General features: G+C 37.7%; 1 protein-coding gene across 1 annotated transcript; it reads left to right on the top strand.

Annotated features, from left to right (window-relative positions):
• The first annotated feature begins 4,017 nt into the window (after positions 1–4,017).
• On the top strand, positions 4,018–11,565 carry LOC107584735 (adhesion G-protein coupled receptor G2-like). The gene is made up of 10 exons (XM_016271451.1): positions 4,018–4,053; positions 5,633–5,754; positions 5,869–5,986; positions 6,068–6,107; positions 6,448–6,545; positions 6,667–6,785; positions 6,954–7,222; positions 10,832–10,940; positions 11,033–11,310; positions 11,447–11,565. The coding sequence occupies exons 1-10, from the start codon at positions 4,018–4,020 to the stop codon at positions 11,563–11,565; spliced, it is 1,308 nt and encodes a 435-aa protein (XP_016126937.1).
• Positions 11,566–12,403: the final 838 nt, after the last annotated feature.

The following is a 12,403-nucleotide window of genomic DNA, read 5'->3' as shown; positions in this document are numbered from 1 at the left end:
AACATCTGATTCACATGAAATCTTCCTTTTAAATGTAGCCTTTTAACTGTTGAATCATTTACATATATTTGTGTCAAGTTTGTACACTTAAATCAATCACAGTCTGCATTCTTGAGACTCCTGTACTTGTCATTACCAGGGCGTCTGTCTTGTGTTCGCTCCTACCTCTAAAAAGCTTAGTCTATTTGAACTGTCTTGTGTTTTAGACAGCTGTATTAAAGGACTGCAGTGAATGTCGGAGATAAGAGTGTAATTGACTGTGTGCTGAGAGCAGTAGAGTGTCTAGAGCTGTCAAATTAGAGTGCTTTCTAACATACATCAACGCAAACAAATGAAGGCTCTGTTCAAATCCCTGTATTCAAACACACACAGAAGTAGAGCAGTTAGACCTGCCTAAAGAACATCTAGAGCAGGGATGGGCAACTGGCGGCCCGTGGGTCATATACGGCCCGCAGTGTCTTGGACTTGGATTAGACTTGGATGATCCATTTTAAAACATTTGAAAAGCAAGTCACGTAAAGATTGCTTTCCGTTTATGATGTTAATAATATCTCCAACCAGGAGAGGTCACTAGCTTCCAGCCGCTCCCCTATTAATTTCAGCGTAGTAGGACGTGCACTCTAATATAAACATCCACTAACATAACAAATAATAAACGAAAAACTGACCATGAAAACAGTATTTTCCAGTCAAGATGGTAAACAGATTATCTTTTTACCAAGTTCAAGGAGATACCCATATGTTTGGATTGTTTGGAAATCTGTATTTTATATAAATCGCCATCACACCACTGCTCACAAACAACGGGGACGCCAGAGTTGCACTTGCCTCAAATTTCAAAGGTAAAATTAATAGTCAACAAAAGCTTTTTGCCAATTGCATGACAGAAATGTTTGCACTGGACTATGTTTTTATTAGGGTTTCCGTGGGTCCTTAAAACGTCTTCAGTTAAATTGTTGACATTTAAGGCCATGCAAACTCTTAAATGGTACAAAAAGTGTCAATTATAAGAGGGGACGGAAAGACAAGAAATGCTATATGGATTAATATGACGATTAAACTTCAAAAGGCTACGATTTCACTGAATAAACTTGAGCGCTGCAGTCAGCTTTGTGTACTGCGGTTAACGGGGAAGCCACTGTATTTCTGCCGTTCCGAAAGTGACACCTGCTGGCAGAGAACGAATTTGCTTTTTCAATAAGCCCATCTGCTATTTTTGCTACATATTTTTCAAATGTGAACCAATGGATCGACAAAAAGCTAATGCATTATAAAAATCTAAACAATTAAGACACTAAGATATATTTATATGTTATTTAATATAATAATTAATTGATAATAATTGTTTAAATTCATATAATAATTGATACTTTTGACTCTTAAAAATTGTTTAAAGGCTGAAATGTGAAGTGCAGATCTTAAAAAAGTCTTTAAAGGTCTTAAATTTGATTTAAAAAATCCTGCAGATACCAGGTTATTTTATGGTATCATTTGGAATAACTTTTTTTTTCTTTTTTTTTTAATTAAGCCCTTTTTAACTATACTTTTAGGTTGTCTTGAGAATGTTCTGTAGGCTACTGATAAAAAAAGGACCTCTGTATATTTTTTGTAAATTTACAGACAATGCAATCGAGAGGTTTACATTGGCTTGTTGGGGTAATATTTCTGTCCGCTGACAACAAAGTTTCCCTTCTGAAGTTTTATACTTAATCAAATCAAAAACAAATGACATTAGTTATACTTCCATTTCCTTCAATAAAAAGGAAATTGAGTAAAACGGTGTAAAAGGTGTGTGGATGTGGATTAGTAATCTGGCCCCTTGGTATAAAGGAGAAGAAATGCTGGCCCTCGTCACTATGAAAGTTGCCCATCCCTGCTCTAGACACACACAGACCCACACATTCTAGATGAGATAAAACTGTTAATGGGTAGACACTGACAAAAACATCAAAGTTGTTATTAAATTTCTCTTGAGCAGAAGTTACACTGAAATATAATTTAGTTTAACCTTGTGTTCTATCAGATGCCTATTACTCAAAATTAGGCTACTTCATGTAATATTGGAGAAAACAAGTGAACTAACTGTTTTCACTAGATTTAGACGTTACTGAAGGAAATGCCGGTGCTTTCAAGTTGAAGAACAGTGATAATATATCTTGTTTAAATGCTAAATAAATCAATGAAAAAAATAAGTTACAATTTAGTTTACAAATATTACAGTGACCATTTTATTGCAGTTAACTTACATTTTTAAATGTATTTTAGTTTTAATTTATTCACATTTGAATAAAGTGCTACCTACACTGTACTAAATCAAGATGTAGAGGGCCAAACCAGCTCTGGATGTCGAGAAAGTGAGCTATGAGTTGGTGCTTGTCTTGTTTACATGAAATGTCAAAAAATATCACATGAGTAGTTTCATATTGTGTTAATAATGGAGCATCCTGTTTTGGTTATGATAACGCACAGAGATAAAACCCATTGTAATTATTTTTGGTTTTTTGATACCATAATGATGATTATAAATGGCATGAATATCATGTAAGTAAGTTATTTAAAAAATAAAGACACTGCTTATTTTGTGCAGCAGTGATAATTATTAATAATAATTCCTGTCCTGGCTGGAGTATTGTAAAATACCACATTTATTTTATGTAACACAAAACATAGTGGTTAAACACAGTTCATTGCTATAAAATAAAAATAGAAATAAAATTGTCTACATGTTCTAAATAAGTTAAATGCTTTGTTAAATGTTCTCTAGTATTTATTTACATGTTTGTTTGTTAGTTTCCAAAGCTGTGCTATCAAGGTTTTCCACAGTGAGTCAAATTATAATCTTGCTTTTACCATCAGTGACCTTGTTTATTCAAATCAAGTCTTTGAAAGGAAGTTGGCATCTTTTTTATCTTTTTGTAGAGAAATAAAATGTTGTTTAGAATTGCATGGTTAAAATCTTTTTTTTAAATCTTTTTATAGAGTTTTTTTTAGCATTTCGTGGTACTTCAAGAAAGTATCATGATAATACCATAGTACCTTTTGTAAGTATAAGGTTTTATTTTTTCTGTTTTGTTTATCTGAGATAAAGACTTGAATGTTTATAATGATGCAAAATAATGCCAACTGGCTAGGTAACTACCAAAATGAGCACATTGTTACAATATGATCAGAAAGTGGCAGTAAATTACACTTAACCTAGAAACAGTAGTGCTGAGGGTTTGGTCATATCTTATTGTTTAATTATATCATGTCAGTTAGCCAGTCAACCCTTTTGTGCTGGCCATTGCGCTTTTTCCATTAGTATGCAGATGTGTACAGTATGTGTATGTCAACTCTATTGCTGAAAACCAAATGTGATGACAAGGCTTGTCATTGTCCTCCATCACCGTGACGAAGCCACAAAATTTGACTTTAGCTCTTCATTTCTCAGTGTGTGAATTGCAAACTTTCCACAGTGCTGTCACATTTTCATCCTTGATGACTAGAAAAACAGAAAGGTAAGAAAGACTACATCCAGATTATAGCTATAGCTATATGAAATCTTTTGTATTATATATTGTGTAGTCAATATGTTGTAATCTGTATCTTTTGTATTTAATTTCATTAAATTTATATTTATATTCTACCAGAGATATGACACTCCTGCTACTTCTGATTATGATCCATGTAGTGGATGAAGTAAACACAGATGAGCAACAGCAAAAATACAGCAGTTCAGGAAATTCAGAATGCAACACCGATCCACAACACAGCAACTGCTCACCCCCTCGTAAGTTCCTAAAACCCTCATTCTTTAAATCTTAGTATAAGAAACAGTAGTCAGATACCGTTTTTCCCCTTCACCATGATGGAATTTATTTGTATAACGTCTGCACGTGATCCACAATTTTGCAAACATATATACTACTGGTCAAAAGTTTTAAATTTTTATTTTTGATCTTATGATCACTTTCTGTTTTAATTTATTTTAACGTGTAATTTATTTTTGTGTTGGTATAGGGGAATTTTCAGCCTAACATGGGCCATATGATTGATCTCATGAGGAATAGTACGGTTAGTGCTGGACTACCAGAAAAAATATATATAATATAATATAATAATTTTGGTAGCACTTATCTATGTGGTGTTCAGTGCTTTGTAGAACTGTTCAAACTGTTCAGGCAAAATGCTCTCTCTCTCTCTCTCTCTCTCTCTCTCTCTCTCTCTTTATTTATTTTCATCAAAGAATCCTGAAAAAGCATATTAGAATGATTTCTAAAGTATCATGTGACACTGAAGACTGAAGTAATAATGCTGAAAATTCTGCTTTGCGCAGGAATAAGTTCTATATTTAAAATATATTGAAATAGAAAGCAGTCATTTTAAATTGTAATACTATGTAACAATATTGCTGTTTTTACTGATTAAATAAATTCAGCTTTGGTAAGTAAAGAGACATATACTTTCAAAAACATTAAAAAGATTCCAGTCTTTTGACTGTAGTGTAAGTTCCGTACACAAATTAATTTTGTACATTTCAAGCTATACCACTCTTAAAAATAAAGGTGCTTCAAAAGGTTCTTCAAGCGATAGAAGAACCATTTTTGGTTCCACAAAGAACCATTCAGTCAAAGGTTCTTTAAAGAATCATCTCTTTCTTAGCTTTTTATAATCTGAAGAACCTTCTTTCACCCCAAATAAGCTTTTGTGAAACAGAAAGGTTCTTCAGATGTTGAAGGTTCTTTATGGAACCATTTAGACAAAAAGGTTCTTCTATTGCATCGTGAAGCACCTTTATTTTTAAGACTGTAATCAGTTTTCATTTGTATTTTTCCTTTGAAAAATTAAAATAAATAGAACATCAAATAAATACATAATAAATATAACTAAAATAAACATTAAGTAATTAATTAAAGGGTTAATAATAACAAATCTTTTACCAAACCATAAGAATTCTAGCAGACCTAAATGTGGAAAACAGACGGAAAGTGTCTGATTACTTACAGTCATTCTTCCCTCATCTATTTTTGTAGCAATTCTAGCACGTGGAGTCACCATCGGCTGTTGTAACACAACTGAAAGCTTGTATGTTGTAACACAACCACCTGCTTACTTCACAAAGCCAATAAGTGATTATGTTGAAAAAATTAAGAAATCCTGCCCAGAATCGAAAAGTCAAACAACTGAGGGAAACTGGTATCATCATCTGAGGTATCATCAGTCTTTTATTTAAAGATCTAAATAATCTATACACTGTATGAATCTTGTGTTGATTTGGTTGTATCCCTGTTAATGACATCATTATGCAGTGCAGAGAAAACAGCCATACACAACATTATACAAACAACGGAGCAATCAAAGGACTACTATTTTAAGGATCTTGCTATTTCTGTAGTTAAGATAAACTCAAACCTGACAAATGGTCTGCTACCAGTCACCGCTCCAAAAGTAAGACTCTTGTCTCAAAGCTCCAAAAGACGATTGAGATTTTATGAAGACTTTCTTTAAGATGACACTGACACTATGTAACAGCTTGCAGCTTCAATTTTTGACACCGTTTAAAACGGTCATGTAAAATAAATGATATTTTAGCATTCTGGGTGTTAATGATACAGCAGCATTACTGAATTAATTTCTTTTCATTTTAATTAAGGTGTATGATAAAACTCGGACAGTACAGATATGGATCCCAGTGGAACCTTTCCTAAATGTCCATGGGGCTGAGCAGAAATTCGGAATAGTTACTTACAATTCTAGTCAGCAGTTTAATGTAAAGTTTTTCATTTGGTGTTCTGACTGTTTTATAAATCTATTGAAACTGTTCTTAACCCTTCCAGTCTTTATTATGTTAACCTACATTTTGTCTGTGGTTGTGTATTTACAGCTGAGAAATGCTTCTATAATGTCTGAAGTCATACGAATTGAAGTTGTTGGACGTGACATTGTGAATTTGACAAATCCACTTAAAATACGTTTCCCAGTGAATAGTTACAAAAACGACTCAAACGTAAGCACACCTTTTCAAATGTTCTCAAAATGTCAAATTTTTTAAGAATTTGTTCATTCTGTTTTGTGTTGATATTCATAGAAAAGCTACATATATTCCTGTCAATACTATGATGAACAAGGTGGGTGGGAACTAAAGTGATAGTTCACTCAAAAATGAAATCTCTGTCGTCATTTACACACACTCATGTTGTTCTTAACTTGTATGCTGTTATTTTTATGTGGAATACAAAAGAATCTTCATGCAGTTATTTTCCAAGTAGTATGACAAGTTCCAAAAAAGACAAGAAATCTGTAAAACTGTCATAAAAATGGTATATACAGTATGTCAAACTTACTGGAATTTAAGTTATTCACTGAAAATTCTTCTGTGTGCACTCTCAGAAAAAAGGGTACAAAAGCGGTCACTTCCATTTTTTTTTTTTTTTGTACTAAAATGTATTAATAATATGGAATATGTAGGAAACACCTGGAAAGCAGATGGCTGTAACACCACTCAGATCAATGATACTGTTGTGGAGTGCTCCTGTGACCACATGACCCCTTTTGCTGTGCTTCTAGTAAGTACTGATCCATTTATTCAGGCCATTACTAAACGTGTAAGGTAGCAAAAATCACTCTGTGTTGATATTAATTTGATTCACTCCTTCATTCCCTTTATCTCTCCTACACTCTGAATAGGTTGAGGTGAATAACATTGATAGACAGCAATGGGAAATCTTGTCGTACATCAGCTACGTAGGCTGCAGTCTGTCTGTGGTCTTTTCTGCTTCCTCTATCTTGTCGTTCATTTTCAACAGGTGCTGTTCCATTTGTTTTCATATAAATGTGTATATAATCTGCACTTTAATTCACATTATTCTTTATACGTATCCCAAAAGTATGCATATAGATTTACATTAAAGCACGTACAGTGGGTGGCAAAAATTTGAAAAAAAAAACTTTAAATGCATGCATGTGTTTCACAGGAACGCAAGAGCAGAAGTGTCCAGCAGCATTCATGTGTCTCTAAGCGGCGCTCTGTTTCTCCTCAACATAAGCTTCATGTTCAGTGAGTGGGCCGCTGCATGGACAGTGGAAGAAGTCTGCATGTTTATTGCTGTGACGATACACTACAGCCTGCTGTGTTCTTTCACCTGGATGGCCATTGAAGCCTTGCACCTCTACCTTCTTCTGGCAAGAGTGTTCAACATTTACATCAAATACTACATGTTCAAGTTGTCCCTGATCGGATGGGGTGAGCATCACGACTAAATGTACAGTAACATTACAAAAATAGACTCCTAGAACAACTCATAAGTCAATGGAGGCAGTGTTTTCAACATACAGTATTAAAGGGTTCAAGAGCAAAGCGTTGAAACCTTATCGCATGTGTAAGAATTTTTATTATTATTGTTGTTCTGTCATTAAACTGATTGGCCAGGCCAAACTGTAAGGCATAGAGACTTGAAACTTGGTCAGATACAAGGACTCGGCCTACAGCGATCAAAATTGCGAAATTGCTAATAACTCGTAATAACTCGTTCTATTATTAAACCCTTTGCCATAGACGCTAGTGTCTCATTTCATTGGAATCTTTAGATCAAGATGAAGAAGCTGTATAAGTCCTATTTTATTTCCACCACTGACATTTTTTCTGCAACCTCAGTTGAGAGACCGGAACTTATGAGCTGTGCCCCCTCAGGGGCCACATCCACAGTTCCAAAACTCCGGGCGGGGGGAAGGCCCCGCCTGAGAAAGGAGATCCCTCCTGATGGAAATCTTCCACAGAGAGCCGTCGAGAAGGGAAATCAGGTCCGAGAACCATACACGGCCCGGCCAGAACTGGGCAACTAGCAGAAGATGGACCCCATCCCGGCGTACTCTCTCCAGAACTCTCGGGAGCAGAGCGATCGGGGGAAAGGCATACAGACGAAGCCTCGGCCAAGTCTGTACCATAGCGTCCAGTCCGAGAGGAGCTGGATGCGTCAGAGAGAACCAGAGGGGACAGTGCGATGTCTCCTGAGTCGCAAACAGGTCCACCTGAGCCTGACCAAACAGTCTCCAAATCTGCTTCACCACCTCGGGGTGAAGCCTCCATTCCCCGAGCCTCTGCCCCTGCCTCGACAGGATGTCTGCTCCTATATTGAGATGCCCAGGGATGTGAACTGCACTCAGCGAGAGGAGTTTCCCCTGGGACAACACAAGGATCTGGTCCACCAACCTGTAAAGGGGGCGTGAATGCAGACTTCCCTGGTGGTTGATGTAAGAGATCACCCCTGTGTTGTCGGTGCGCACCAATACATGGCGATCTCTTAAGTCTGGGAGAAAATGTTTCAATGCTAGAAACACGGCCAGCATCTCCAGGCAGTTGATGTGAACCCCTTGGTCTTGAGCCACCACTGTAAAGGTCTCATGTACAGCAGGCCAAAAGGTATCACGTTGGACACAGCTGCCATCAGACCCAACAGTTTTTGAAACTTCTTGACAGTGAGTTACTGGCCTTCTCTCACTCTCGCGACAACAGCAAGGGTCAACTCGATCCGAGCAGGAGACAGACGTGCCTGCATCATGGTCGAATCCCACACCACGCCCAGATAAGTGGTTCTCAGTGATGGAGAAAGCATACTTTCCTCTGTGTTTCGTCTTAACCCCAGCAATTTCATATGAGCGAGAACAACACCTCGCCGATAGAGCTAATATCAACTAAACGTTGATACACTTCAGTATCCGGATGACCTGGAGTCGCAGCGGAGCCAGAGCAGCATCCACACACCTGGTGAAAGTGCGGGGTGAGAGTGCAAGGTCGAACAGAAGAACCCGATATTGGTAAGCTTTACCCCCAAAGCAAACCTCGGGAACCTCCTTTGTAGTGTAAGGATGAGGTATGCATCCTTTAGCTCAATCGTGACAAACCAGTCCTCGGACCTGATCTGAGACACAACCTGTTTGAGAGTGAGCATCCTGAACTTCAGTCACATGACTGAGTGGTTCAAATGACACAAATCTAAAAATGGGACGCAACCCCCCATCCTTCTTAGGAACAATGAAGCACCGGCTGTAGAACCCGTGCTCCCTAACGCGAGGAGGGACCACCTCGATGGCCTCCTTCCTCAAGAGAGTGTTTACTTCCTGTTACAATAACCAGAGCCTGCTCGGGGCTACCAGAGTGGGAAGTACCCCATTGAAACGCGGCAGCGGAGAACCGAATAGGATTCTGTAGCCTCTTTCTACAGTGTGCAGGACCCATTGAGACACATTTGGCAGAATCTTCCAATGCTGCCAAATAGTTTACTAAGGGAATCAGTCTCTCGAGACACCAGAGACATCTGGTGTAACCAGAGTGGCTAGATCGGTGCACTGAAACAGCGAATTGAGAGGGAACGAACGCTTTAGCTGCTCTAGAGACCTCCTCGGAGGTAGCGAGCCCCCCAGCACCGCTACGTTTCTGGGCGGATACTGAGAGTCACGCTTGCTAGAGATCGCTGTGCCCTAAAGCACCGGAGGTGGCAGGGTTGACCGACCGATCTCCTGAGGGCACTGAGGAGAGACGGGCACCGTATAATGAGGTGTACACCGCTCTTCCCCAGAGGGGCCTGCCCTCCGAAGTCCTGAGCCATGGGCATCAGGACTTTCTCTTGGCCGAAGTCCCCAATTGAAAATAACCGACCTCAGACCCGTCATCTCCTTGGAAGACTCAGACTGACAGAACCAGAGCCTGCTCGGGGCAGGACCCAATGAGACACGTCTGGCAGGGGCTCCCACACTGCCAGGTGACCTATTAAGGGAACCAGTCTCTCGAGACTGGCCTCTGGTGTACTTAGAGCGGCCAGCTCGGTGCCCTGAAGCAGAGCACTATAAAGACATCCTTCTAGGTAGCGAACCCCCCAGAACTGCTACGTTTCCGGGTGGACACTGAGAGATGCGCTCGCTGGAGACTGCTGTGCCCTGAAGTACCGGAGGTGGCAGGGTTGACAGACTGATCTCCTGAGGGCACTGAGGAGAGATTGTGTGAACATAACAGCGCTATATAAATGCATCATTCATTCATTCACATATAAAATCATAATTTTGAGAAAAAAGACAGAATTGTGAGATTAAAAAGTCACATTTACATTTTGTATATTTTTTTTAAATGCAGAAATAATCTTCCATAGAAAACTGCTATAAAATCAAAGACCTATTTAAACCTGTGCGTTCCAAATTCGAGGGTGATATCTCAGATAATTAATAAATTTTCAGTAAGATTTTGTTTAGGTGTAGTACCAAGCTTTTCCACTAGATGACCTCCAAAAAGTCCAGACTCCAATAGTGATCAAAGGACGAAATATACGGTTTGAGCAATGAACACCATGTATTTCCATACTATTCACAGTATTTATGAAGCAGACATCATATTCAGTAACAGTATGGGCAGTATTGCAGTATTTTATTTTTATTTCAGTATTTTTATTTGTTACAAAAAGCACATAAAGAACATTAAAGCAACCGGACATTTTGCCTATATTGCTACGCTTTTAGACACAAAACTAGAATGAATGTCATCTTTTGAACTCTTCACATGCAAACTAACTAACACTAAACTAACGTTACATCTACATCTCGATTTCATACTAAAAGTCCGAACTTGCCTTATTACTCTGATGCGTGCTTGTAACAAATTAATAAATCCTTTTAAAAACAAATTAATACTTTCCTATATTATTTCTTTTGAAACTCAGAAAATCACCCAATTTGAAAACAATGACAGTTCACATGTTAAGTATTACAAAGAAATAAATCCCAGACATGATGTTATAATAGAAGCATTAAGAAATGATGACTAAAGTGTAGATTTGCTCATCCTGTAATCTTTTCCTCTTGACAGGAGTCCCTGCTGTTCTTGTTGGAAGTTTGCTGTCAGTTCAGCAACTCACCCGTCCATTCTATGGCGCCAGAAATGTGACCTTATCAAATTCGAAAGCCACAAATCCAGTGTGAGTCCTCATATTATAACTTAACCTTTTCATTTTTACCTTGCTTTTAGCTCTTCTTTAGCTTTCAGCATTGTTTATTATATGTTGTACAGTTGCTGGATCACAGAGCCTCTCATCCTGTATGGCGTGAACCTTTCCTACTTCACCCTCGTATTCGTGTTCAACACAATAATTCTAATCACAGTCTCCAGACAGATCTTTAAGCTAAAGAAAGTGAACAACAAGCATAAGAAAATACCAGTGAAGGATGCCAGCACAGTGCTGGGCCTCATGTGTCTGCTGGGTACATCATGGGGTTTGGTTTTTCTTAGCTCTGGATATACCAGCTACACAATACTCTACATATTCTGCATTTCAAACACAATGCAAGGTAGGTTTACTCTAAGTCACAGAACCGTGGAGGTTAAAAAAAAAGGAAAATATGCCTGAAGACATAATGCTCTACAATATAAATGCTTTCTAATAATACAATAATACAGTTTGTCAATCATCTTTATTGTTGACAGGCTTTTCTATCTTTCTGTGGATGTGTCGGACAGCAAGGCCAGAAAAACATACAGCTCATACCAAGTCTTTATCCACTGTGGACACCTTCACTATTGAAAAACAAAAGGAATCAAAATGACCAGGCTCATGATGAGTTGAACAGATTTATGACTACAAACCATTGTTCTCAATAAGATTTTTTAATTATTTATTTGTGTCTGAAATCATCTCTATACCCTTTATCCACCTTATTTTGCAATGTGGAAATTCGCTGTTTTCTTTGAATATGCGATTCATTAGCCGCTATAGGTAAATGACTAGAAGAATAAGTGCAGTAAATGGTACACCTATTTGCACTACAACCAGTGTGTTTATGATTATGGTAATGAATTAAAATACTATATCAAAATACCAGACTGCAATATCAAGCAGCATAACGAACTGTTTTTGTAGGGGTAAAATAACTGGAAGTGAATAACACTGGAAGGTTTGCAAATTCAAGTTAACCCTAACCCAAAATAAAATGTCAAAATACTACAGATTCGGATACAACGTCACTGTCTGAGTTCACTAATGTTGGGAATAGTGAATGAGGGTATTGGGGGCGATTTTGAATACTGCTTTGTTCTCAATCTGTGATTTACTTTCTTCTGCAGAATACAATGTGTAAACTGTTTTGTGTATGTAATATTAAGAATAGTGGGGTCAAAAATATCATTTCAATCTTGAACTTTATAGAGGTTTCACTATATTTACGATACAGATGCACAGTGCTAAGTATTTCCTTTGTACTATTCATAGTAAATAAGAAGACATGTAATGGATAACTTATCTTTTTTCCCCTAAGCTGTACATTTATTTAAATTGCATGTTTCATTGAGTGTTTCATAAATTGTTATACAAAACTGTAAATGCACTGTTTTTATTTACATTTAGCAATAAAGCCAAGTCTAAAATTCTGAGTTCATGTGTGGGAC

Source organism: Sinocyclocheilus grahami, unplaced genomic scaffold (assembly GCF_001515645.1).
Source record: "Sinocyclocheilus grahami isolate Dianchi unplaced genomic scaffold, SAMN03320097.WGS_v1.1 scaffold62.1, whole genome shotgun sequence".
Lineage (NCBI taxonomy): Eukaryota > Metazoa > Chordata > Actinopteri > Cypriniformes > Cyprinidae > Sinocyclocheilus > Sinocyclocheilus grahami.
The sequence above is the reverse complement of the archived record's forward strand: the minus strand, read 5'-3'. Positions and strand labels throughout refer to the sequence as shown.